The 27,336-nt window shown below is 38.2% G+C and overlaps 1 protein-coding gene and 1 pseudogene across 4 annotated transcripts in view; one reads left to right on the forward strand and one right to left on the reverse strand.

The window, feature by feature from the left end:
- Positions 1-27,336, forward strand: part of Ect2l (epithelial cell transforming 2 like) — a 94,761-nt gene that overhangs the window by 25,114 nt on the left and 42,311 nt on the right. For all 4 annotated transcript variants that reach the window (XM_046450357.2, XM_046450370.2, XM_046450380.2 and 1 more), the window contains exons 6-8: positions 20,733-20,895; positions 25,359-25,611; positions 26,947-27,115. In XM_046450357.2, coding sequence (XP_046306313.1) covers positions 20,733-20,895; positions 25,359-25,611; positions 26,947-27,115 — 585 coding nt within the window. The remainder of the gene's footprint in view (positions 1-20,732; positions 20,896-25,358; positions 25,612-26,946; positions 27,116-27,336) is intronic.
- LOC124097002 (U6 spliceosomal RNA) lies at positions 18,076-18,189 on the reverse strand (annotated as a pseudogene).

The following is a 27,336-nucleotide window of genomic DNA, read 5'->3' on the forward strand; positions in this document are numbered from 1 at the left end:
TTGGTCACGTTTAAAGTCTCTGGATAGCACTTAGCACCCCCTGCATTATATTCCGTGCAATGCTTCATTTATTGTCCCCTCCACTAGAAGGCAGGCTCTGTGAGGGCAACGACTTGGGTGCCTCTTTCTGTCTCCACACTTACAGAAATTTCAGGCACCCAAGAGTCACTCAATAAATGCTCATTGACTGAATGCAAATATCTAAAACATGCTCAATTACAAAAATGACAAAAAGGTAGATATTTGAGAAAAAATTTCATTTAGTAGTTCTCTGGGCAGGAGTAGTTTTCTAAAGATAAGTTTTAAAATATAGGAGGTTAACTGATACAAGACTTTTCATTATTTAGTTAATTCAAGACCACGCTATAAGGGGCTGTGGTTGTAGCTCAGTGATAGAGCACTTGCCTAGCTTATGTGAGGCACTGGGTTCGATCCTCAGTACCACATTAAAAATAATAATAATAATAATAATAAAATGAAGGTATTGTGTCCATCTTCAACTAAAAATATATTTTAATTTAAAAAGACCACATATAAAGCAATTCCAAAAGGAATTACAAACAGTAATAATACTCAAAGTGTGTCAGGATGCACAACTCCACAAGATGCTATTTCACCCTGTTATCTCATGAATGGCAGCTCTGATGTTTGCTCATTGCACAATTTGTTAAATGCAGCATCTCAGAAAATGCTTCTGTTGCTCTCTCTATATCATACATGATGTTAGCTTCCAGATCTACCAAGTATTCTTTTACTTTATACATAGGAAACATCTGATTCAGATATAATTCACTGGAAACTCGAGACAAGGTTTGAAGAGACCATTTGCCTTACTCTGTATTAGAGAAGCTATTTAGGAAACGTCTAGGAGGGTTACTGCAGGATAAGAGTGGAAGGGACTGCCCATGAGATCCAAATGGGCTCAGCAAGTCTTAGAAGCAGAAGTATCACATCTGCAGAACACAGCAAGCATCCAATGAATGTTGATCCTCTTTCCTCCTGACCTCTCTAGCTGTTCTTTCAAGTTCCTGGTCAGAAGGCTTTCCAACACAACTGAGAAACTGAACTCAAAGCAGCTTAAGAAGAAAAAAGGAATTTACTGACTTACAACTCATCTAGCTGCAGGCTGGCCTAGATCCTTAGATTAAAGCAATGTTGCCAGGGCTCTCTCCCTTCCCCCTCTCACAGGTCTGCTTCCCTGTGTGCATGGCCTAAAACTAAAAAGATAAGCACAAAATCCTCAAGAAGGAAATGACAAATTTGTATTAAGGCAGATAGCAACAATAACAACAAACAAATCTGGGTAAATGGATAGATATTCCATGTTTAAGACGTCACTCCTTTCCAAATCCACAGGTGAGCTTTTCTTATGCACTTGAAAAAACTGATTCTACAGCTAATCTGGAAAAGAAGATGGGCAACAATGGCTAAGAAAAAAAATTAAATACAAAGAAAAAATGAGCAAGAGAGTTTCACTACCAGTCATTAAAAAGCATTTTTATCCATTTAAGAAATACCCCCGGCTGGGGATGTGGCTCAAGCGGTAGCACGCTCGCCTGGCATGCGTGCGTCCCGGGTTCGATCCTCAGCAGCACATACAAATAAAGATGTTGTGTCCGCCGATAACTAAAAAAAAATAAATATTGAAAAAAAAAATAAATACCCCCAAGTGTACAGTGGGACTGAGATCAGTAAGGGCTCAAAAAGGCACAGAAATAGACTGAATAGGTCTTTTCCTCCCTTCCTTCTGAGTGGGTTAGACACCTGACTGCCACACATCTTGCACATTCCTCTCCTTCCTCCTGACAGGAGCTCTATCTATTCCCCAGGCATTACAGTGCCTCCGGGCTGATCACCTGCCCCACCAAGGGTGCGGGGAAATGAACTGAATTCATAATGATCATTACATTTCTTGGTGGTGTCTGGTTTAGGACATGTTAATTCTGCCCATGAAATAAAGGGGTGGTTGTTAGGAAGCTTCTGGAGTTTTCTTTATTTTTTATTTTTTTGTAATGGGGATTGAATTCAGAATGCTTTACCACTGAGTTATACTCCCATTTTTTTTTTAATTTATTTTGAGACAGGGTATCACTAAGTTGCTCTCTCAACTAAGTTGCAGAGTGTCTTGCTAAGTTGCTAGGCTGGCCTTGAACTTGAGATACTGCTGCCTCTGCCTCTTGACTCACTAGGAATGCAGGTGTGTGTAGTAAGCCCTGACAGTTTTCTTCAAATTTAAAAGAACTTTTGACGGGACTGGCAGAAGGGACATGCTGTCTTCCACTTTGCTAGCTTGTGATCTCTATTGCATGAAGACTGATGCTTGCAGCAGTTAGGCATTTGAAAACATCATTGAGTCCTTGATTATACTAACACTGAAGCTGCCCTGATTTCCTTATTATTTGTGAAAAACACAAGGAAGATAACAGGTTTAAAAATGGTTCAAAATTTTCCATTTATCTAATAGTCAATTCTCTGGGCATCTCAGTTCTCCAGAATATAGCCGAGAACAAGGAAGGAAAAGCAAAAAGTGTTTGGCTGTGGAATGGGTGTGATAGAGCCCTTCAGACCTGCAGGCATAATTAAATAGTGAATTAATATGGGGCTTTTATAAAGTGAATTGAAACAGAATTACTGGTACTCCTAAGACCACCATGCAAATACTCAGTGCTTTGTAACTGATGTCAGCTGATGCTGATCAGCAACAGGATCCATTCTGGTGCCTCTTCCGCCTACCAAGAGAAGTCAAGTTCGTTCATGGACATTGAAAATGTGTGGCCCATCAGAGTCACTTGCAGTTGGTAAAACACAGATAATGAGTCTGGATGATAGAGATTGGGCTCAACACACCTGGAATGGGCTTAGGACACTATTTTGACTGAGTTCTTCCAGTGATTTGGTATATAGCCAAGTTAAGGCACAGACTTGAAGGCCCTGAGGTGTCCCTTGCCTCTTGATCCTATTCCTTGGAGGCAGGAACTCTGACCACTAGCGCTGTCTCATCCCTTCTGTCCTCAATGTAATGAAACCATATTATTTGTTCAGATTTGGTAGGTACCATTTTAATCTCATCCTTGTGGTTATACTTAGTGGGTATAGAAAGTGCTTCACTGTAGTTGGCTCTAAACATGATACAAATAATTAAGGAAACCTTCTACTCTCCTGTAATTGAAAAACCCATCTGGTTGGGCTGCAGTTAAACCTTGTTCCAGTGGTTTAATAATGAAACCAATGAATTCTCCCCCTCTCTGTTCTGCCTTCAGTAACCATGGATTCATTCTTACTTTCTTTGAATTGTGTCCAAGGAGAGAGAGAGAGAGAGAGAGAGAGAGAGAGAGAGAGAGAGAGAGAGAGAGAGAGAGAGAGAGATTTTCTTTGTTTGGGCTTCATACTGTTTTAGGTTCATTCTGGCTTCTGACCAGTTCCTGTAGCCAGGAAATTGACCCACATGAATTGACTTGACCTTAATCATGTTTGTTTTATAGCTAGGGATGCACTACCAAAAAGAAATTGAGGTTATTTCACCTAAAAATGTGTAAGCAAACGAGGGTGGCAAAACCTAAAGTTTCTTTATTTAGTACTCAACAAACATTGACTGAGTGCCTACTATGGACTAAACACAGTTCAGAGTGCACCAGATTCAACAGTGAACAGAACATAAAAATTCCAGCCCACTGTAATTTATATTCTAGTAGAATGAATCCTGTCCTAAAATTAAAAAAAGGGGGGTATCCTTTCTTCTCACAGGGTATTTGACAGTGCAAAGTAGCACCACAGTGATTATTTCCATGGGATGTCTCCGATGTTTGAGCTGTGTGGCAGGCTAAATAACAGCACCCCCTCCTCCATATGTCCATGTCCTCGTCCCTGGAACCTGTGGATCTTACTGTCTATGGCAAAGGGTCTTTGTGGTGTAACTGAGTGTAAAATCTTGCAACGGGGAGATGATCTTGGGTTATCTGAATGGGTCCAATAAAATCAGAGTGGTCCTTACAAGAGTGATTCGGGAAGAGTCAAAGCCAGAGGAGAAGGTGTGCTGGTGGGTGCAGTGGGAGAGACGGGAAGGTCTGACAATGCTTCACTGCCAGTTTGAACATGGAGCCAAGGCCCTGAGCCAAGGCAGGTGGGAAGCCCCTAGGGCAGGAAAAGGCAAGGGGCCAGTCAGACTAACACCTCCATAGCAGCCCAATGACACTGACTCAAGACTTCTGACCTCCAACATTGTAAGAACATACATTTGTGTTGCTTTAAGCTACTAAATTCATGGTAATTTGGCAACAAGAAACCAACACAGAACAGTGATTTTTTAAAAATATTTTTTATCTTTTATTATTTAAAAAAATTATTCGTTTTATAGAACATCCATTTATTTAGACCCAGCCAGACTACAACCACCATGCCATCTGCTGGGGACAGAGAAGTGTACAAAATAGCATTGACGTGTGACATTAAATGATGAAGAAATAATAATAATAATAATAATACCGAGTTTGGGTGTCAGCAAGATTGAGAACACAAATATGATACCTAGATTGTACTATAGTGCAGGTGTAAGGGATACAGATTTAAGGAGAAGTTATGCAATGAAATGGAGTAGTAGTGGCCAGTGAGCAGGTCAGCCTCCTGCAGGCATGTGTTGGGGCAGCAGGAACCGTCAGCTACTGGGGAGATGGGGGATCCGACTGTATCCCAGGCTGAAACTCTCCTGTCAGCTCAGATGCCACAGGACTTGGACCTACCTACCATACTGGGTCCAAATAGAATTTCTTCATCCTCAGCATCACATTGCCTCACACAGAGGAACTACAGAACAAGTCTGCATGTATGCATTTTCCTGATTTCCTACGATCCAAGGCAGGGCCAGTTAGCCTGGTAGCAAATAAATAGCTACAACTGTGCTAAGCAACAAAGGAAAAATAATGGGGGCCTTGCCAAGTCCAGAGGATCAGAGAAGGCTTGCCTGAGGGTGTGATATTTATGGTGGAGTCGGAAGCATGCGTGAACACAGGAAGTTATGTCTGATTCATTCTATTGACTTTCCTATTCCTTATCTAATCCAATGAACTTCTTTAGACAAAGACTTGGAGGATGAATTTTCCACCTAGTGAAGAAAATATGTGGGCAGATATCAGGTATTCTTTACCTAGTCATCCCATACCCTCACCCCCATGCTGAGAATCCAACCCAGGGCCTTGCACATACTAGGCAAGTGCTCTACCTCTGAGCCACACCCCATCCCAGCCTAGTTAATTTTTTTTTTTTTTTTTGGTACCGGGGATTGAATTTAGGGGCACTTGATCACTGAGCCATATCCCCAGCCCTATTTTGTATTTTATTTACAGACAGGGTCTCACTGAGTTGCTTAGCAACTCACTGTTGCTGAGGCTGGCTTTGAACTCAAGATCCTCCTGTCTCAGCCATCAGAGCCTCTGAGATGACAGGCATGCACCACCTCACCTGGCCCAGTCAATTTTTTTTATTCTTTTTTTTTTATTAGTTGCTCAAGACAATACAATGATCTTGACATATCATACATTTGATTCAAATAGGGTATGAATTCTCATTTTCCCAGTCAATTTTTAATACCAGTCTTCTGTAGACATATTAGAAAATGTGGATAAGCAAAAAGAAAAAAATACCGATAGTTGTTCTAACTTCTTATACTTATGTGCCATATAATGATATATGGATCCGATTATATAAATATTTACATCTTTTTTTAAAAGAAACTGTTCATTATTGCCTTACAAAGCCACCCAGCTTCTCTGTCTCATGCTCTGAATACTTTAGCACATGGTTCTTCAAATCCTTTCTCTCCTAACCTAGTCATTATTCTGTCTGACATTGGCATCCAGGTGGAAAGCGTACCTCACACCCTGTGCCTGCAATAGATCTTCTCATCCATACTGAATTTTTACTCCACTTTTCTTAGCCATCGATTCCCATAATAAGTGCATTATACCCAAGGCCACAGGTGGAAGCAGTCCTTCTTCTTCCAGTTTGACTGCTCAAGCAGTGCCCCCTTGACTGCTATTTGGCTCACAGGTTCTTCCGTCTATTGGCTCCTGCTTCCTTCCAGTCAGTCGGCCCTTCCCTGGAGGCTCCTGGGTGACTCCACTTAGAGGCTGCAGCTCCTTCACTATCCCACATTCCAGTTCCCTTGACTCTGAGCATCACATTTAGTTTCTCAAACCCCAGTCTTTGGTCAGCCCAACTTTTTCATTTCTCCCCTATGCATACCAGTTGCAGGGAGTTACTAGGTAAAGCCATTGGCAGGGTAAACTGTTTAATTGTTTTTTTTTTCTTTAACTTTATTTTGGAATTTTACCATCTTAATCAAAACTATATAAACAACATAAAGAATCCCCATATAGTCTACACCCATTTTTAAAATTTGCTCTTTTTAGATATACATGAAAATAGAGTGGATTTTGACATATTATACTTTCATGGAATACAAGTCCAATTCTTCTGGTTGTACATATGTGGAATTACGTTGTGTGTATTCACATATGAACACAGGAAGTTATGTCTGATTCATTCTATTGACTTTCCTATTCCTTTATCTAATCCAATGAACTCCTATTTCCCCCTTTGTCTCATCCAATGAACTTCTATTCTTCCCTCCCCCAACCCTTATTGTGTGTTAGCATCAGCATATCAGAGAGAACATTCAACCTTTGGGTTTGGGGGACTGGCTTATTTCACTTAACATGATAGTCTCCAGCTCCATTCATTTACCTGCAAAAGTCATAAAGTCATTCTTTTTTATGGATGAGTAGTATTCCTTTGTGTACATATATACCACATTTTCTTTTTTTTAATAATTAAAAAAATTAGTTGTAGATGGACACAATACCTTTATTTTATTTTTATGTGGTGCTGTGGATCGAACCCAGTGCCCTCTACATGTGAGGTGAGCACTCTACCACTACTACAACCCCAGCCCCCCATTTTTTTTTTATCCATTCATCTGTTGAGGGCACCTAGGCTGGTTCCATAGCTTGGCTATTGTGAATTGAGCTGCTATAAACATTGATATTACTACATAACTGCAGTATACTCATTTTAATTTCTTTGGGTATAAGCTGAGGAGTGGGATAGCTGAGTCAAATGGTGGTTCCATACTGCTTTCTAGAGTGGCTTCATCAATTTGCAGTCCCATCAGCAACGTATGAGTGTTCCCTTTCCCCACATCCTCACCAACATTTATTGTTGCTTGTGTTCTTGATAGTTTCCATTGGGACTGAAGTGAGATGAAATCTCAGTGTAGTTTTGGTTTGCATTTCTTTAATTGTAAATTGCAAATTAATAATAATGAATGTACCTTTTTCAACACCCATTTTTAACAATGATCAAGTCATGGTTCTTACTATTTCATCAAGTTTCCCAAAGTTACAACTGCTAGCTACCAGGAATAATTTTAAAGCAAATTCCAGATATGTTGGTTTATACATTAATATTCCAGCATATAAAAAATAATTGTTCTTAACATTTTTAATCACAATTCTACTATTATATTAACCTTATTAACCTAATAATTCTTTTTTTTTCCTTTTGTGGTATTGGTGATTGAAGCCAGGGGTGATATGTACTGAACTTCATCCCCATACTTTTCATGTTTTAAGGCAGGGTCTGGCTAAGTTACTAAGGCTGCCCTTGAACCAGAGATCCTCCCGCCTCCGCCTCCCAAGTTGCTGGAATTATAGCATGTACCACTGGGCCTGGATAATCTGTTAAAATTAATAAAAAGTCCTTAATATACCAACTATCTAGTCAGTGTTTGAATTTCCTCAATGGTGTCAAAAATTCTTGCTTTAAAAATGATTTGTTCAAATCAGAACTCAAGCAGCATACATTGCAATTGATCACTGTGGCTCCTAAATTTCTTTTAATGTATAAGTTTCCTAGAGCTTCCCATAGTCTTCACTTTGCTGACCGTACCCTCCTGGGTTCTATTTCCTCAAATTTGGTAGTTTGGGCCTGATCAGGTTTGACTTTATGATAAGAACACCTGATCAGCGGTGTTAAGTTCCTCCTTCCTTCCATGGCTTGTTTTCCTGGTGTTTCTTGGAGGGCTATCGGCTGCCATTCTTTTATACAGGTCCATTATTCATTAGAAGTTGCAGAATGTTGACTTCCTAGTATGTCATTCATTTTGTGTTCACTAGTTGGAATAGAAGCATCCTGACATTACAGATTTGCTCTCTCTTGAGGTATTGTTTATAAATCGAAGGCATATGTTGGTATTATTTGCCAGTCTTCTAAACAATAATTTGGTTTTTCGTCATCCTCCATAATTGATCATTGAGTTCTTTGTAGTATTATGAACTTAAGTATTTTTATTATGAATTTAAGTAATTTGATATGACTTAATCCAATTCAGTTCTTTTTATTATTGTGGTTCAAATTGCTCTATCCTTGGCTCTGGAGCCTCTTCAAGAAAACTTGAATACTTTTGATCCATCTTGGCAAATTATTTTCTTTTCTTTCCAGTATGACAAGAAATTCCAGGCTCATCTTGTTCTTCTTTGTCCCAGACTTAAGATCAACATTTATTCAAGGAGCCCTGGTATATTTGGGTGGGAAATGATATTTAGAGTGAAGTATGGTTTAAGTGCACACCTAACTATCTAGGTTACACATACTTTCTAAGCATTTTCAAAAGACAGAACTAGAAAATAACTCTTAAAAAGTCCCAATGCATCGTGAGTTCAGATCCATATTTACCATTCAAATTCAAGTTGACAGTCTTTACTTAACACTTTTTATATTGCATCTGTATCTACTTTCTCTCACATAGGAAATCTTGGGACACCAATATAATTACCCATTTTTCTTTGTTCCATAACAATGCATGCCCAACACTCCCAGAATAACAAAACCATCACCATATACACAACACAGTCATTGAAACCTGTTAAAATGTTTTTTTCAGTTCCTTTCATCCTTAAAATATACCACATTAAAAATTGAAATAATTTCTATCTGTGGCTATATGACTAAATTGATACACAATTTTATCTGCTTAATTTTGATTTTGAATTTTTAAAAATATTTATTTTTTAGCTATAAATGGACACAATTTTTAGCTATAAATGGACACATTGCACAGAATGTTCTTAATGTTCTTCAGTCATTACATGTGGGCATTCCTCCAGTGTGTTTTAACTTTGCATCCCTTTTCGTTCTACATTCTTTCTAGGCTGTTTAATTCAGACCTATGATTTCTATACCAGTAATCAGATAATTTATTTCTGGGCTGGACATGCTCTTTGAGCTTTTAATCATATTATCCAACTGCTTATCTGATATTAATCAAACCCAGTGCCCCATGTACGCTAGGCAAATGCTCTACCTCTGAGCCATAACCCCAGCTCCTTGCTTTTGAAGTTTTGAGATTGTATTTTTCAAATCCAATTTTGTACATAAAAGACATGGTTCAAGAAGTCAAATCTAGAAAACAAGATATAATCATGAAAATTAGCTTGTACCCCCTCTACTCTCTTTCCTCCCTCTAAATCTTTCTCAAATAGGGGTAAGCAAATTCTGTAAAGGATCATATATTACAGGTTAAGTATCCCTCATCTGAAAATTCAAACCCATAAATTCTCCAAAATTCAAAGTTTCTGAGCACCAAGATGACACAGCAAGTGGAAAATTGGAATTTTACATGAAGCCATGAAACTTTGTTTCATGTACAAAATCATTTAAAATACTGTATGAAATAACCTTCAGGATATGTATATAGGATATATCTATGAAATACAAATGCATTTTATGTTTAAAGTAAAGCCCCATACCCTGGACCATTATGTTTATGCAAACATTCTAAAACCTGAAAATCAAAATTTCAAAACACTCCTGTTCCTAAGCGTTTCAGATAAAGGATATCAAAACTACAGATATCTTAGCCTTTGTGGGCCAAATCATCTCTGTTGCAACTTACTCAGTTCTACTGATACTGTGAGCCAGCCATAGACAACATGTCAATGAAGAGATGTGGTTGCATTCCAAAGAAATTTTGCAAAAACTAGAGATAGAAAAACATGGAGATAGTCTACAAGTCATAACCCTGCTCAAGAGTCACCTGTGCTGACTGACCCTAGTGATGGTTCCAACTCACTCTTTACCCATCCTAAACTGGTTTGCACTTTGAGTCCATGTGGCTAAACCCAACCCCCACCCCTTTTAAAGTTCTTATTTTTGTCAATCTCTCTGCAGTATGGAGTAGTACCAAGTATCCACTCCTTGAAACATTGTCTTGCTGTAGTTTTCATGATGTAACACTCAACTGGTTTTCTTGCTTCTTGGACCTCTCAATTATCTTTGCACAGAATGTTCTTAATGTTCTTCAGTCATTATATGTGGGCATTCCTCCAGTGTGTTTTAACTTTGCATCCCTTTTCGTTCTACATTCTTTCTAGGCTGTTTAATTCAGACCTATGATTTCTATACCAGTAATTTATTTCTATACCAGATAATTTATTTCTGGGCTGGACATGCTCTTTGAGCTTTTAATCATATTATCCAACTGCTTATCTGATATTAATTTTTTTGGTGTCTTAAAGAGATTTCGAAACCAACATTTTTGGGGATATATAATTATTTCAGGTAAAACCTGACCATTTTCTTTGTTTTAATAACTGATACCACAAAGCACCCAGTTTCAAGAGTCAGAAACCTGAGAGTCACTTATCAAGTTATCTCTAATATCTCTCAAATCCATTCAGGCTACCATTGTTTAGCTATAGACAGAAGCTTCTAACTGATCTCCCTGTTATTCCGGTTACCTTCATCCTGCTGAGGAGTTAGCATTGTCTTCTAACACTGCACTGTGACCTTGTCACAACTGTAAAAGTTGTTTGCCTTAACATGGCACCTCAGACCCTGCAGGGATGGACTCCAGCCCAGCTCTTCAGTGTTCCTTACCTCGTTTCCATAGTCTCTGGGCTTCGGCCATATTTGCCTTTCTCCAGCTTCTCAGTAGTGCCAGGTTGCCTGTGTCCTTGAACCTTCTGTCTGCACAGAAAGTTCTTCTACCTCCACTGCCCGCTTCTCCAAGTTGCCGCTAACCCACTCAGCTCCTGCAGGGAAGCCCTTCTGCACCTCTCTGGCCAGCTGCACCTCTCTACCCAGCTAGTTTTTTCAATTAAATATGGTCATAACGCTGTGTGTGTGTGTGTGTGTGTGTGTGTTTTGTCCTAAGATTTACTACAGGTATAATTCATATTTCTTTGTTAAATTTTTAGTTATTAATGCTGTCTTTCTAATCAAATTGTAGACTCCATAAAGACAGAAATTGCATAATGTTCTTTTCATCTTTTTCTGTCTCATCATTATAACTCCAGAATATAAAAAGGAATCCAATCAATATTGGTTTGGTGAATTAAGCAATGAACCAAATCACAGCAAATATGCATATAACATTTCAGCTCTTAAACCATTTTGTATCACATACTCCTTTGAAAAATAGTATTCAAACTACTAATATATATATATATATATATATATATATATATATATATATATATATATATATATATATTTGCTCCCCAGAAAAACACACATGCCTATGTATGCCAAATCTGCCCGAAAATTTAGAAAGCTTGTATGCTCCATGAAGCTCACATATTGACAACAGTACATGTGATATTCAGTTTTTACTGTAACACATACCTGAGATAATCAGTTTAAAAAGAGGAAAGGTTTATCTTGGCTCACAGTTTTGAAGGTATCATTCCATAGTCAGTTTGCTTGTTGCTTTTGAGTCTGTGGTGAGGCAGCAAGTCCTGGTGGGGGCCCCTGGTGGAGGAAACTGCTGACTTCCTGGTGGCCAAGGAGCAAAGAGACAGAGAAAGGGACTGAGTTCCCACTATCCCCTTTGAAGGAAGTCACTCAGTGATCTAACTTCCATTAGGCTCTACTTCCTAAAGGTTCCCCCACCTCCCGATAGTACCACATTGGAGTTACAAAGCCTTTAACACATGGACCTTTGGAGAACTTCAGATCCATACTATATCAGTGTTTGATACCAAGTTAAATGTTTTAAATTTTCATCATCATTTTTAAGGACGCTATAGTATTCCACAGTCCAGATTCTGCTTAAGATTCTCATTTCCTCTGTTTCAAGTGTTTTATTCCAACTCATCTATTTAATTTTCTCTTTATTTCAAGCATTAGATATACTATATTTGCTTTACTTCTAAAATATCTTTTTTTTTTCTTTTCCAAATGGACATCTAAAAATTTACTTCTGTTATTACCTTGATTTCTCTTTGGATATTTTAAATATAGTTTTGCTAAAGTCTCATTTGGATTATTTTATTACTTCCAGTTCCCAAGGTGGCAGAGTTTTATTTGTCTCATTTGCTGTTCTTCCTTCATGGTATTTTAGCTGGAGATTATCTTCCATGGGGATATGCCCTGTATTGTAGGAGTGTCGGAGTTGTCTCACATTTCATCTCCCTCTCTGGAACTCCACAGAGAGTGGGCATTGTTTAGCTATAGACAGAAGCTTCTAACTGATCTCCCTATTATTCCAGTTACCTTCATCCTGCTGAGGAGTTAGCATTGTCTTCTATATTGCAGTAATGGCATTGCGGCGTTTTTCATTTTCTCACCAGCTTATGTTTTTATAGTAGTTTGTGGTCTCTAACATCAGGAAATGTTCATTTGGACCTTGCATCCTTGTGGGGTGCAGGGCCTTATTCCCCCAGGCCTTCCTTTCTTCTTGCTCCCCCCCCCCCCCGGGGTCTAGGAGCGTCTGAGGGAAAGTTCAAGGGCTCAACTCTTTTGTGAATATCTCAATTCCAACTCCCTCTCACTGTTTTAACTTATATTCCTTTTTTATTTCTGTAACTTGCAGATTTATGTTTCATTTTGAAAAGATTATTATTATGCTTTAAAGTGTCCTTGTTATAATCTCTAGAACTTCTGAGTGTTTGAAATTAGTGCATAGATTCTCCTTTTGGCTCAGTCTACTGATTTCCAGAAAGATTTATTAGGTTTTGTAGATATACAGTAACTTAGACATTTAGTATGTTTCCCCCTGGCTTTTGCTCTATAAAAACACACAGAGGAACAACTTTTAGCTAAATCCTTAGACATACCCTTAACCATTGTTTCAGGAAAAACTCCCACAAGATGGGTTGTTGGATCCACAGGCACATTTGTATGACGGTTGATACTTGTCACACTGCTGACTCATCTTCCTTTTCCATGCAACTCTGGAGTTACTCAGATCCCAATGGTTCTAGTTGTGGATGCTCCATGGGCCCCGGGTAATCTCCTGGAGGCCTCTTGAGAAGTGCAGTAGGGATTGAAACAGACATGAACTGCACTCCAGACATGCCACACAGTGATTGTAAGAGGCCACTAGACAAGACTAAGAGGGGCTACCTAGGCAACTAGAAAACTGGGACCTCTGCCAAAGCCATTCACCCTTACAGGCCACCTCTCCACCCTGCTCTCCTGCACATTTTCTTCACATTTCTGGCTGCTCCTTTCCACTTCTTATCAGAAATTTAAGAGCAGAGAATTAAATTCAAGCCTCATATTACTAAGCTCTGTTATTTTTGAAAGTACACATTGTACATTCAGTGCTACACTGAAAAGGCCTGGTCATGAATTATTTAAACGAAACTATCCTTGTTGCAGAAATGAGCAAAGCACATTTTGTTCATTTTCTCCTTACATATTGTTATTTCTCTTCATGGATTTCTTACTTTGCAACATTAACTAAAATGTGATAAGCCGCAATGCCATTACTGCAAACTACCCTGGTTCTGCTGCTCATGCACTGATTTTTTTAAAAAAATGTAACTGAAGCATTTTCTATTTTTTTTTGCTTAAGATTCATTATCCTTGAATGTGTTCTTGCAGCAGTGCAAACTAGCAACAAATAGAAAACATGTATAATTGAGGTTTACTTTATAATAATTCATATTCAGTTCTTCTCTTTTGCCCTCCTGGGATGGAACAGTCGATTCTGTGAGGAGGGAAGGGGGTGGGTGGAAATGATGTGTGTGTTTTTGTGTGTGTGTGTGTGTGTGTGTATGCACATACCCGCATGGGTGCACTGAGGATTGAACTCAAGGCCTCATGCGTGCTAGGCAAGCACTCTACTACTTAGCAACACTGCCAGCCCTGGAGATGAGAATTCTAAAGATACTGAGATCCTTCCCGGAAATGTGGCTGGAAGCTTTTGTGTTTTTAATCTTATTTTACTAATCTGTTTTATAATTCCAAAGAAAATGAAAGTAAATGTTGTGTCAAAGCCTTAAAAAAAAAAAGATTCTGAAGCCTACCAGACAATGAGTTGGGACAGTTGTGCTTTGGAGATTAACTGTTCCTGGTGATGTCACAATCTTTTTCAGCTTGAGTGTTAATTTCTAAGGAAATTGCAGTTATACATGTGATTTGTGATTAATACTGAGAAGATCACCAAGTGATACTTCTCTTTGTAAATACCATGTACTATTAGCACAGGCACAACTCTACTCTGGCTCTCCTGGTTACACACACACAGACCCACACACTTTCCTCAGACTGACATGCCAACAGGTTTTTTTAAAAAGTCACTCTGTTTTATCTCAAATGTAACTAGGCTACAAGGACAGGGATCAGGAAGGAACAGTGACTTCAAACAATGTCAGAGGAGTAGGCATATACAACATATACCAGCAATATTTGGGAACTGGAGCAGACAGCTTTTTTAAAAAATCATATTTTGCATAATTTATAATGTACAGAAATGTTGCAAGATGAGTACAAATAACTTCTTCACCCTTTCCACCTGGATTCCTCCATTTAATTAAACTTTAATAGTTTATAGTTGAATAATTAACATCTTACCATTTTTGCCTTATTACCCTGAATCATTTGAGATTACATGGTACTCATTAACCCCCAAGCCTGTCAATATGAGTTTCCTAACAAACAAGGAAAAGTCAAAGTACGGGCAGCTATAATACTGTACGTTGCTAACATCCTACCCATGCCCCTGAGTCCAATGTTCCCTATGGCTCCAACAATGTCCTACTTTAGCATCCTTTCCTTTTTGGTCCAGAATCCACTCCAGGGTGACCTATTGTACTCAGTGTCCATGTTCAATGTGGAGCAACTGCTCAGGTTTTCCTCATTTTTTCTTATTTGACAGTTTTGAGGAGGACAGGCCAGTTGTTAAATGACCATTGGTTTTCATTCAGCCCTCTCCAGGCTGAGCGTACCCTATCGCTGACCCATGCACAGCAGGCTTGTGTTTCTTTCTTTCTTTTTTTTTTCTGTAACTTGCAGATTTACAGCTGTAATCCAATCAGGAGAAATGATTGGCATCTCAGAATGTGGCCAGCCTGGATATCAAAGTTAGGATTAAATGAACCACATAATATGTGTCTTCACTTAGTTCCAGTAGGGAAGAAATTTAGTCTTGTATCAGAGATTGCCATTTAAAAGGGAAAAGAAATAGATTTCTTCCAACAGGACCCATCTAAAATAAAATTTGCAAGAAAATCTGAGTGAAATGCCTTTGCTTTGAATTCCAACTCTGTTAAAAATCTTGAGTTCCAGTTTTAAATTGAGAATGTAAAGCCATTTCTATGCTCTCTTTCTCTTGAAAAATCACCCTCAAACGATAAAGAACAAGAAACACAAAATGGATGAAACTAAAAGATGTCTGTAACAAATCAAAAATGTGCAAGCAGAGATTGAATGGAGAAACCGTGAACAACAGAATAACAGAAAGCACATCACACTTAACACTCACAGAGAGAGAATGAATGAGAAGCCAGTTCACTGTACAAACTCCTGACAGAAATTGGGAATTGGGGGCTAAAATTGGAGAGATTATTTGCAAGTCTGCAGAAGGACCTGGTAGACTCCTAGTCCTCAACTCTATCTGTCCATTAAGATGCCTATCTCTCCTTTCCATTGTAAATTAATCATGTAGGATTAAGCATGCAGGATTCTCTCCATTCTATAATTTTGCACCAAAAAAAAAAAAAAAATCTAGGACACAAATTTTCCAACACTGGATTTTTCCTAGCAGATGGTGGGAAAGATTTAACAATTTTTTCCTATCACAAATTTACTCAATAAATATTTATTGAGTGCCTGATGTTTACCAAGAATCATCCTCTGCTATGTAAAGGGGTTACAGTGAAATACATGGTTCATCATGATGCATGCATAGAATAGGGTTTATTGGGAAAATCATTAAGAACAGAGAAACAGAAACACACAATCTCTTCAACTTACACGATCCCACGGCTTAGGCAATGTGGAGATGGGCTGCATGATCCAGGGTTGATAGAGTCAAGGGGGAGAGAGAGAGTGTACCCATCATCAGATGCGCGCGCACACACATACACACACACATTTATATCTGCCCTATTAAAACAGGAATCTTGGAACTCAGTAGTTGTTGGAACTTGGAACTCAGATCTCCTGTAAAACGCTCTGCTAAGCTTATGAAAAGGGGCCATTTGGGTCTGTACCTCTCAATGCAACCCCTAGAATCTTCATTTAATGTATTTCTTTGCATTAACTGTTACTCAATTATAGCAGGTTTATGTTTCTGTTCTCAATTGGGCTGTCAATAATATCTCATACAACTGGGTCCAGTGGGGAAAGACATCTCTAACATTGAGAGAGTTATGGAAAGCACCTGGGGTGGGGGTGGGGGGAACAGGGATTAATCTGTATCTAAAATAGGAATGGAGTTTTTGTACCCTCCTCAGTCTCATCTACTTCTGCCTCCTTGCCCATCATGCAAGGCCTATAGCCTCCCCTCCAAGATGACCAGATGACCTTTTCCTAACTTATGAGTCCCCAGAAACTCAGGAGCTACTGTTTTCCAATCATGAGTGACTTCTGAGAAGAGACGAGGGTGACCATAAAAGCACGCACAGCAAAGTCAGTGTCCAGATTTATATCAATTGGAACAATACTAATTGTCTATCTGTTGAGGTCAAACCAAGCATGACAAAAGAAAGAGAATTTACTTTTACTATATGCAAGTTATAATAACTAAAGACACATGAAGAGATAGGCTTATAGAGATCTTCATCCAAGTTTGGCACAGTTGATAAATTATACAGGATTTGTGGATAACAATAGGTTTCATACAAATTAAAAAAAAATCTTGCCAGATAGTCTAATCACTTAGAGTAGTTCTATTATATTTTTAAATATTTATTTTTTAGTTGTACACAATACCTTTATTTTGATAACTTATTTTTATGTGGTGCTGAGGATCGAACCCAGGGCCTTCCACATGCTAGGTGAGCACTCTACCACTGAGCCAAAACCCAGCCCTGCGTAGTTCTACTATTATAATTCTTTTTAAAAAATATTTTTTAGTTGTTAATGGACATTTATTTATTTATTTATTTGTGGAGCTGAGAATTGAACCCAGCACCTCCACATGCTAGGCAAGCACTCTACCACTGAGCTACAACCCCAGCCTAACTACTATTATAACTCTTTTGAGCATAAATCAAGCGAGCTTAAGCAGAACTATTCTTCAACTACTTTTTTTTTAGGTTTTAAAAAATTCGTTCTTGGGGCTGAGGTCGTGGCTCAGTGCTTAAAGCGCTCACCACCCATGTGCGAGGCCCTGGGTTCGATCCTAAGCACCACATAAAAATTTATTTATTTTTATTTTAAAGGTATTGTGTCCAACTACAACTAAAAAATAAATATTAAAAAAATTATTCTTTGAAGTTATATATGACCCTAGAGTGTATTCTGTTCAATTATACATACATGGAGTATAACTTCCCATTCTTGTGGTTGTACTTGATGTAGAGTTACCATGATCCTGTATTCTTATATGAACATAGGAAAGTTATGTCTAATTCAGTCTACTGTCTTTTCTATTCCCAACCTCCCTCCTTTCCCTTCATTCCCATTTGTCTAATCCAATGAACTTCTATTCTTCCCTCCCCACCCCTGTTATTGTGTGTTAGCATCCATATAACAGAGAATATTAGAACTTTGATTCTGGGGGATTGGCTTATTTCATTTAGCATGATAGTCTCCAGCTCCATCCATTTACCAGTAAACATCATAACTTTGAAAAATATGGAACACTTCATGAATTTGCATGCCATCTTTCAGTAGGGGCCATGCTAATCTTCTCCATATACTAAATTGTTCCAATTTTAGTATATGTGCTGCCAAAGTGAGCACTCTTCAACTATTTTTAAAGTGAGGCATTTTCTTTAAGATGTGGCTCAACAGTTAGTTCACCAACTGGTCTGTTTGGGTAAAACTTGGTCTCAGACAGTGTGTTGGGACTAGTGGTACCACTAGAGTTCAGACTGCTAAGCATCAAGTACTATGAGTGGTGATCAACATTTCACCATTATGCTGGATTGTGGACCTTTGGATGGTGGACTATTTCATTAGTGAGCTCTGCTGTTTCCAGGGTTTGAGAGTTGTAGGTGAGGATTCACTTTAAGCCAGTTGTCTGGGTAAAGTAGTGGTTTTGACTGTCTCTAGATCTGCAGGGTATTTAGCCACTTGTTTACAACAGTAACTAATGTCTTATTTTTTCTTAATTAGAGATGCCATTTTCCTCTCACATGAAGCTTACTCAGGCTTAAGCCACACTATGGGAATTTAAGTCAGAGATGAGGCTTGTTCAGTCCCAGGTTCTCTTCCCATGAGTTAATCTGTGTTCATTAGTGTCCAGTAACACTGGTCAGCATAGTCACTTAGCAGTGGGAGAAGGTTCCATAGTCCCAAAGTCCTGAGGTAAAGAGTTCTGGTGGGTTCTTTAGCAAGTTTCTAAGTAGCTTTGAGACCAGTCAGAGATGTCTGTAATTTCACTGAATTTGGAGGAGACAAGGGTTCCAGAAAAAGCCCCTGATTTACTGCTGCCTGGGTTGCTTCCAAGCCTTCTTGCTCTAGCAATTGTTATTCAAACATGACCCCTATTGGGTGTCTTGGGACTGTAGAACCTGTTGGTCACCAGTATGGACAATTAGGAATTAAGAATTTGTATATATATGTTTTATGTAGTTGGAGGCAATAGGTCTGTGCAGCTGTGCTTCTTTCATGGGCTGCGGAATGCCTCTTTTGTCAAGACATGTACAGCCCTCAAGAAGGCCACTGATGGGGCTTTGGATTTTGTACCCATTTAGGACTCATTTGTGCTTAGGTGGAAGACAATGCAATGCAATGCACAGACCTGATATATATCATTCTGAAAAGATGTCACATGAAAGAATTATTGTTGAATGTTTTAAGTACCATGATAGTATTGTAGCATTTGCACTCATTTCTAAATAACTTGTGGTCAAAGAAGAAATCACAAGGGAAATTAGAAAATATTTCAAACTGAATGATGGTGAAAACTCAACATATCTAAAGGTGTGTGGTGCAGATAAAGCACAGCTTAGAGGGAAATTTATCATTTTGGATGACTATATCAAAAAAGAATAAAGAGATTTAAAATTACCGACCTGAATTTCAGACAGCAGAAAGTAGAAAAATAGCAAATTATGCTCAAAATAAACAGAAGGAAAGAAATGAAAAAGAGTGAAAGTCAATAAAATAGACAATGGACAGATAACAAGGAAAATTAATGAAAACAAAAGCTATTTTTTAGAAAAGTAATATAATTTATAAACTTTTAGCAAGAGCTTGTTTTGAAAAGAGAACATAAATAATCAATATCAGGAATGAAAAAGGAGATGCTAAAAATAAGAAGTTGTCAACAACTTAGTTTGCAGTTTCCTTATCTGTCTCTCATAGTTGTTTTGTAGATTCTGTGTACATGGCATATGAATTGAGACAGTTCTACTTCTGTTTCTCGCTTACCTTATTGAATGGGCTGGGACCTCCAGTAAATGGGAACTGAAGTAGGCAGAGTGGACATTCTTGCTTTGCTCCTCCTATTGTGGCAGGTGTGAAGCAGCTATAGGTTTTGATTCTAATTGTGTTGGGAAGTCATTTTAGGGTTTTACTTGCATGAGTGACATTACCCAATATACCTTTTTAAAGAATCTCTTGGGCTGCTGTGTGGAGGAGAATGGGCTCTAGGAAGACCAGAGTGGACGTTGGGAGAACAATCTAGAAGCTGTTGCCACAGTGCAGGAGAGAGGTGCAGGTGCCTTGGACCAGAGTGACAGCAGTAATGATGGAGAGAGGCAGTTGGACTGGGGGCTTTATTTTGGACGTAGAGCTAATAGTACTTTCTGGATCATTGAATTAGGGGTAAGGGGAAAGGGGGGAAATCAGGTTTATGGTTTAAATAAGTGAGTTTATTTCAGACTTTTTTGTTCCTGTGAATTTCAGATATTTTTGTCCTCCCTCTTTCTCTTTAAAATGGATAATTGAAAGTGGATACGGTATTTTGGAAATTCTAACCTTATGCTATTTATTTGTTTATTTACTGTGGTGCTGGGAATCAAACCTAGGGCCTTGAACATGCTAGGCAAGCACTCTACCACTGAAGTACACAGCTATCCTCTGACAAAAACCTTAATCTTTTTAAAAAAAATTACAGATGGACACAATATCTTTATTTTGTTTGTTTATTTTTATGTGGTGTTAAGGATTGAACCTAGTACCTCACAAGTGTGAGGCAAGTATTCTGCCACTGAGCCACAACCCCAGCCCCAAAACCTTAATTTTTATAGGCAGAACCTGGGAGAAAGATTATATAGATTTTTAGTCAATTTTAGATATCAAGGTTCTGAACTAAATTTCTGCATCTTTCTTTTTAGGTGTGTCCAAGACTGGTTTTCAGAAAGGACGCAAGTGGCCAGGGTGGACTTCTCGACTGTGTTACCACGCTTCATTTCTCTATATGTCTTCTCTTTTCTGAACCCAAAAGACCTGTGTGCAGCAGCCCAAGTCAGCTGGCCCTGGAAGTTTTTAACTGAACAGGTTTAGTTTGTGTCACTTCCTAGTAACAGAACTCAAAGGCAGCTGTGATCTGTGATGAGACAATTTGCTAGCTGTCTTCCCCAAAGATAAGAGCAGAGGGTGCCTGTAACACAACTGAGTCACCCTGAATGAAAATAATAAGGACAAGCAAAATCCAGCAATTGTTTTTTTGGTGTTTTTTTTTTTTTTTTGGTACTAGGTATTGAACTCAGGGGCACTCAACCACTGAGCCACATCCCCAGCCCTATTTTGTATTTTATTTAGAGACTGGATCTGAATGAGGGGCTTAGTTCCTTGCCCTTGCTGAGGCTGACTTTGAACCCACAATCCTTGTGTCTCAGCCTCCTGAGACACTGGGATACAGGCATGTGCCACTGCACAGCAACTGGTTTTGCAACTAAGGCTATATACATGATTCCAGTACTTCACATAATTTTAAATAATCTTGAAATATTCAATGTATAGAAAACACCTTACCTTGTTAGAGGAGTTCATTATACTCCATGAAAAGCAATTTAAGCTTTGGTTTTTTATCTGATATTATTTTATCCATAACTCAGTTCTAGAAAATTGCCACACAACCATGTCTTCGGCAAATCCCTCTTCAGCTGATATCTGTTGAAGAATATTAATCTAGATCCTCTAACAGCGGTTAAAGGCAGTTCACAGCAGCTGCTTAAAATCAACATCTTCTGCCATAAATTTTGTCTCTTCCTTTTCTGTGAAAAGATTTAATGCAATGTAATGGCAGACATACTTAAGATCCAAGTCAATAATTTCCTCTCTTTAGATTATGCAAAATGTCCAGGGTGGGCTTGTGTCAAGACTCTGGTCTCTGAGACTAACTGGCTCTTGATGGAGAGGTCACAGGCACAGCCCACTATGAGCCCTGGGCTCACAGAACCTCAACAATCTCTTCAGAATTCAGGGTAGTGTTTGCACAATGTATTGTTTTTGTCTTTTGACATTTAACTTTTGTAGGTCCTTACACTGAAGGTATATGTTGTGAAGAGAATATGGTGGCAGCAATTTCTTTCTTTCTACGGTTTGACAATTTTTGATGGATTGATTGCAGTACTGGGAGCCTCACATATGTTAGGAAAGCACTCTACTGCTGAGCTCCATCCCGTCTGCAACCTCTTATTTTAAACTGAAGTATTAATTTTGTTTATATTTGTATATATCCTGAAATATTTGGATTTAAATACATCGTCTTACTATTTATTTTTTAGTTTATTCTGTGTGTTTTCCCTCTCTACATCTTTCTTTGGTTTAACTTAATATTTTAAATATTTTTTGACTGCAAGTTACAAGTTCTTTCATAGTTACCACAGAGACTGTAGTAAGCACCCTTTGTTATTTTACCACTTCAAGACAATGCAAGAAACTTGGAACTCTTTAATTTCATTGATCCCTTTCTCAGTTCTGTGCTTTTGTTGTCAAGTATAATGTGTGTGTGTGTGTGTGTGTGTGTGTAACAAACATACAATTGTCCTTGAGTTCACAGGGGATTGGTTCCAGCACATCCTTCTCTCCACACAGATACCCAAATCCATGGCTGCCCAAGTCACTTATATAAGATGATATAGTAGTGTAGTAGATACACTATAATTCTCCTATTTTAAATCATCTCTAGGTCATGTATAGTATCTAATAACCTGGTATTCGCCAGTTTTTCATTGCAGGGACAAAATACCTGAGAAAAAATTTAAAAGGAGGACACATTAGTTTTGGCTTATGGTTCCAGAGGTTCTAGTCCAATGGCCAGCACCATCGTTTTAGGCCTGAGGTTGAGGCAGAACATCATGTCAGAGGAGCATGGTGTAGGAAAGCTGATCCGCTCATGGCAGCTGGGAAACAGGGTGGAGAGGGGCAGGAGACAAGATACACTCTTTCAAGGCACCACCTCCAATGACCTCTTCCTCCAAGTAGGCCCCACTCACTACAGTTTACCATCTTTCAATGATGCCATCAAATCATGAATCAATCTAGTAGATCAATCCATTCTTGATGTCAGAGGCTTCATGATCCAATTATTTCCCCAGAGTCCTACCTCCAAACATTGCTGGATTGGAGATCAAGCCTTCAACCCATGAGACTCTGGGAGACTTCCAGATCCAAACCATACCATGGAGAGCCATCTGTATATATAAACTTTATGTGTGTATGTGTATGTGTGTGTGTCTAACTATATAATATAATATAATATATATATTGCAATATATGTATATATATAACTATATATAATAGGTAATATACCTCACAAAACTTTATTACTATTGTTTTATAAAATCAATATTTATTTATATGTAACTACCTATTTATTTTTTCTGTTGCTAACTTCTGACATCTCTGAGCTCCTTTTAGGATCATGTTTTTCTGAATTTCTTTAATATTCCTTTTTAGTGTAGGTCTGTTGCTGATGATAAAGTTTTCTTAATTTTTGTTTGTCTACCAAGTATTTATTTTATCTTTATATTTGAGGATATTGTTCACTGGGAATTTGAATTCCAATTTGGCAGTTAATTTATTTTTATTTTCTCTAATTAGTTATACATGAAAGTGGAATGCATTTTGACACATCATGCATAAATGAAAAATAAATTCTCATTCTTGTGCTTGATGTAGTATCACAATGGTCGTGTAATCATTATGCACATAGGGTGGCAGTTAATTTTTATAGAACTTTGAGAATGTTCCATTGTCTTCTGGCTTCCACAACTTTTTCTTGAGAAGCTGGTTTTATTGTTATTCCCTTAAAGATATTTTTTTCTCTTGTCTCTAGCTGCCAATCAGACTTCTTTCTCTTTTATTTTCAGCAATTATATTTTGATATACCCGGGTATATATGTGTGTTGATGTACCTATATGTATACAGCTTTGTATTAGTATTTTGCAGTGAGTTGTTTTTTGTTTGTTTGTGGTGCCTTGTGCATTCGAGGTAAGCACTCTACCAACTGAACTATATCCCCAGCCCTTGCAGTTTTTAATCTCATATTTAGTGTTTTTCATCTGTGTGTTGTCTCTTCATATATTGCTTCTGCCCCGGTATGTCTCTTTTGCTCTTGGGATTCTGATACTAATGTTAAACTGATTCACCATGCTTTATAAGTTCCATATTTTGTTATATTCATGTTCTATGCTTTTAGCTTTCCACATTTAAATCCAGATTTTTTTTCTGACCCATCTTTCAGTTTACTAATTATTTCTTTAGCTGGAATCTGATCTTCTCTTAAACCTCATTCACTGAGTTTTAAATTTCAATTATTATATTTTTCAGTTCTAGAATGTCAATGTACTTCTATTGCCAAAAGTTTCCACTTGGCCATTTATATCTTCAGATATATTAATTACAGGGTGTAATTTTTCAAAGTTTCATAATTACAATGTTTGGCTCTCCAGAGGATCTCTCTATGGTTACTAAAAACTAAAGAAGAAACAAACAATCCTTGTCTTTTTCCATGTTCTGGTTATTTTTGTTTAGGCACTAGATACTGAGTATAAAACATTGATGTGATAATTTGAATCTCTAGATGATGTTATTTTCCTCCAAGAGAATTTACTTTTGCCTCTGGCATGTGGTTAGGCTGGGAACGGATCATGTAAATCCAATCAGAGAACAAACTCTTTCAAAGCTGGCTTTTATTCTTGTGATAGGTTGTCTAATTTTGCATCATTTTTTCTGAAAGGGTCTCTCCTGAAGGCCTGGGGTGGTTACCAGTGCTATTCCCTTTACTGAGCCCTGAATTTTACTTGTCTTCTTTCTTTCTTATAAAAATCCCTAAAGTTCTTTATAGCTTCTAAATCTTTCAGCCATAATTTTCTTCTCAGCTTCTTAGCCTACTAAGATTTACTTCAGAACTAGAAAATGCCTTGAAGTAAAAAGTACTGACAAATATCAAGCGTATCTGTCTGGTTTTCTCTCTCTTGAGGTCTTGGTGGCAAGTCCCTTGTTCCATTGATAGCTCTATAATGCCTTCAAATAATTGTTTTTGAAAAATGATGTTTTGTCTAGATGAGTGATTAGATTGAATCCCATGAAATTCGCTGTTTGCATGTGTCAAAAATGGTTGCATATTGCAATATCATATGGTTCAATCACAAGTGTTCTCGTGGGAGGGTTGGTTTGGAACAAACCACTACGATATTGCAGGAAATTGAATTGTATGACTCTAAGTGTAACCAAATGCAATGGGAACACTGGAAGAGTGTCACAAATATGACCAATACATATATCCATCTGTCATATAGATATTCTTTTCTACCAAAGAATTTTTCCTATGGAGTAAGGTATGCTTCTTATTTCTCAGGGTCAAGCTGAAATGTCAAGTCAATTATACCAGAAATCTCAAATGTAACAAAAAATATTGTCTGGATACCTGAAAATGTTATTGCTAGAAAACTATTTTTTAAAAATTTTATAACTCATTGTTCTCTTTTTTTATTTTTATGATTTTTTGAAGGATTGCTTATGGATGCCCAAATGTATTAAGTTTGGATGGTTTCTGCCCTATACACCAACAGACAACGAGTATGGGGCTTGGAAGCGCCATTACATTGCTTGTGTGTCCAACCTAGATTGGCTAACTCCCAGGGAGGCCGCTGCTATTTATGGGACACTGAATGAACCCAAAGCAGAGGATGAGGAGCTTCAGGAGAGACAGAGAGAAAAATGCCTAAGGAAAATAATTTGGGAGAAAATTGCTCTACACAAGAGTGAGTAGCATTTAAAAACATTGTGTCTTACTCAAGTGTTGTAGAAACAAATGGATTTACAGACTGATTCCTACAGAGGAGGATAGCTCTGTCTTTCTGGAACAGCCTGCGGGGTCTTCTCTCATGTATGCTCAGGGCCAATTCTTTTTCCTTTATTGTGTATTTCAAGTTAGTGGGTAACAAAAACCAAAAGACTTTAGATGAAATATATAAAGTCAAGAATCAGCACCTCCATCACTGTTCCTGTCAGGTTTTTAAGACCAAGAACAAGGAGGAGAAAGATATACACACTGAGAGTCAAGGAAGAGCTTCAGGATGGAAGAGCTGGGATTGATGCTAAAAGAGGAGAAATAAAGGCCGGGGTCGTGGCTCAGTGGTAGAGCACTTGCCTAGTACATGTGAGGTACAGGGTTTGATCCTCAGGACCCATAAAAATAAACAAATAAAATAAAAGAGGAGAAATAAAAATGGGAATGGAAGCAGAAGGAATGGCAGTAAAAAAAGTTTCTTAAAAGGGCAAAGAGAAAATAGGAATGAAGACATATTTTTAGCTAAGTCCTCTAGCCTGTACAGTGTGTTTGCTCATATATATTTTAGTTGTAGGTGGACACAATACTTTATCTTATTTTTATGTGGTGCTGAGGGATCAAACCCAGTGCCTCACACATGCTAGGCAAGGGCTCTACCACTGAGCCACAACCCCAGTTTCACATAATTGCTTATTTTAAAAATAAGCAATTAGCTAGTCATAGTTGGTGCACGCCTATAATCCCAGTGGCTCAGGAGGTTGAGGCAGGAGGATTGTGACTTCAAAGCCAGCCTTAGCAATTTAGTGAGGCCCTAAGCAACTCAGGGAAACCCTGTCTCTAAATAAAATATAAAAAGGGCTGGGGATGTGGCTCAGTGGTTAAGCACCCCTGGGTTCAATCCTGGTATATAAATAAATAAATAGATTCAACTAGACAGATTTGAGTTCTCCCTTTCCCCGCTCCCCTCCCCCCACTGACTCATCCTCTGGGGAGATTGTAACAAATGGGAAATTGCTTGGAACCAAGAAAAAGGGCAGAAATGGATGGGAAGTCTATAAATTGATGACCTGCTCTCCACAAGAAGAGTTCCTTGTCTTCTGTGCTTTTTTTCTTGACCTGAAATGACTGATAAGTCACAGCCACAGTGCTGTAAGGATGAGAAAACCTAAGAGTGTTTGCAAATGGCTGTAATTGTTGTCATCTGGAATACTGCCCTGATATAGCTTTATTGATGCCTTTATCTATGTCGACTTGGCTGGAAGAAGCTTGAAGTAAACAGCTGAGCCTGCTGGTGTTTGTTTTCCAGAGGAGTTATTCAAAGTTCGACCCCCTTGGGTGACTGGAACATGCTGCTCCAGATTGTTAAAATCCAAATACCAACCACATCTCTCCCAGACGGTGAGGGATCGAGTGGGATTACATGAAGCTTTTGAGAAACAGCTTGTTTTGGCATCAATAGAAGCTTTGCCCAAACAGTAAGCACATTTCCATCTACTGTTACCCATATAACCAATAATCCATTCTGGAATAATTTAGATAACCTGCAAGGAGCTTCAGTAATTATATGGTTCATATTCTATTAACTATCTATGGAAACAATTATTACATTTTCCAGAACAGTAGTCTTGAAAATGCTGTCTGAAGAGGGAAATGTGTAACACTGAAACCTTGCGTTTGATATATTCTTAACCTTGCA

Source organism: Marmota monax, unplaced genomic scaffold (assembly GCF_021218885.2).
Source record: "Marmota monax isolate L192 unplaced genomic scaffold, Marmota_monax_Labrador192_F-V1.1 WCK01_AAM20220418_F8-fsc00030, whole genome shotgun sequence".
Taxonomy (NCBI): domain Eukaryota; kingdom Metazoa; phylum Chordata; class Mammalia; order Rodentia; family Sciuridae; genus Marmota; species Marmota monax.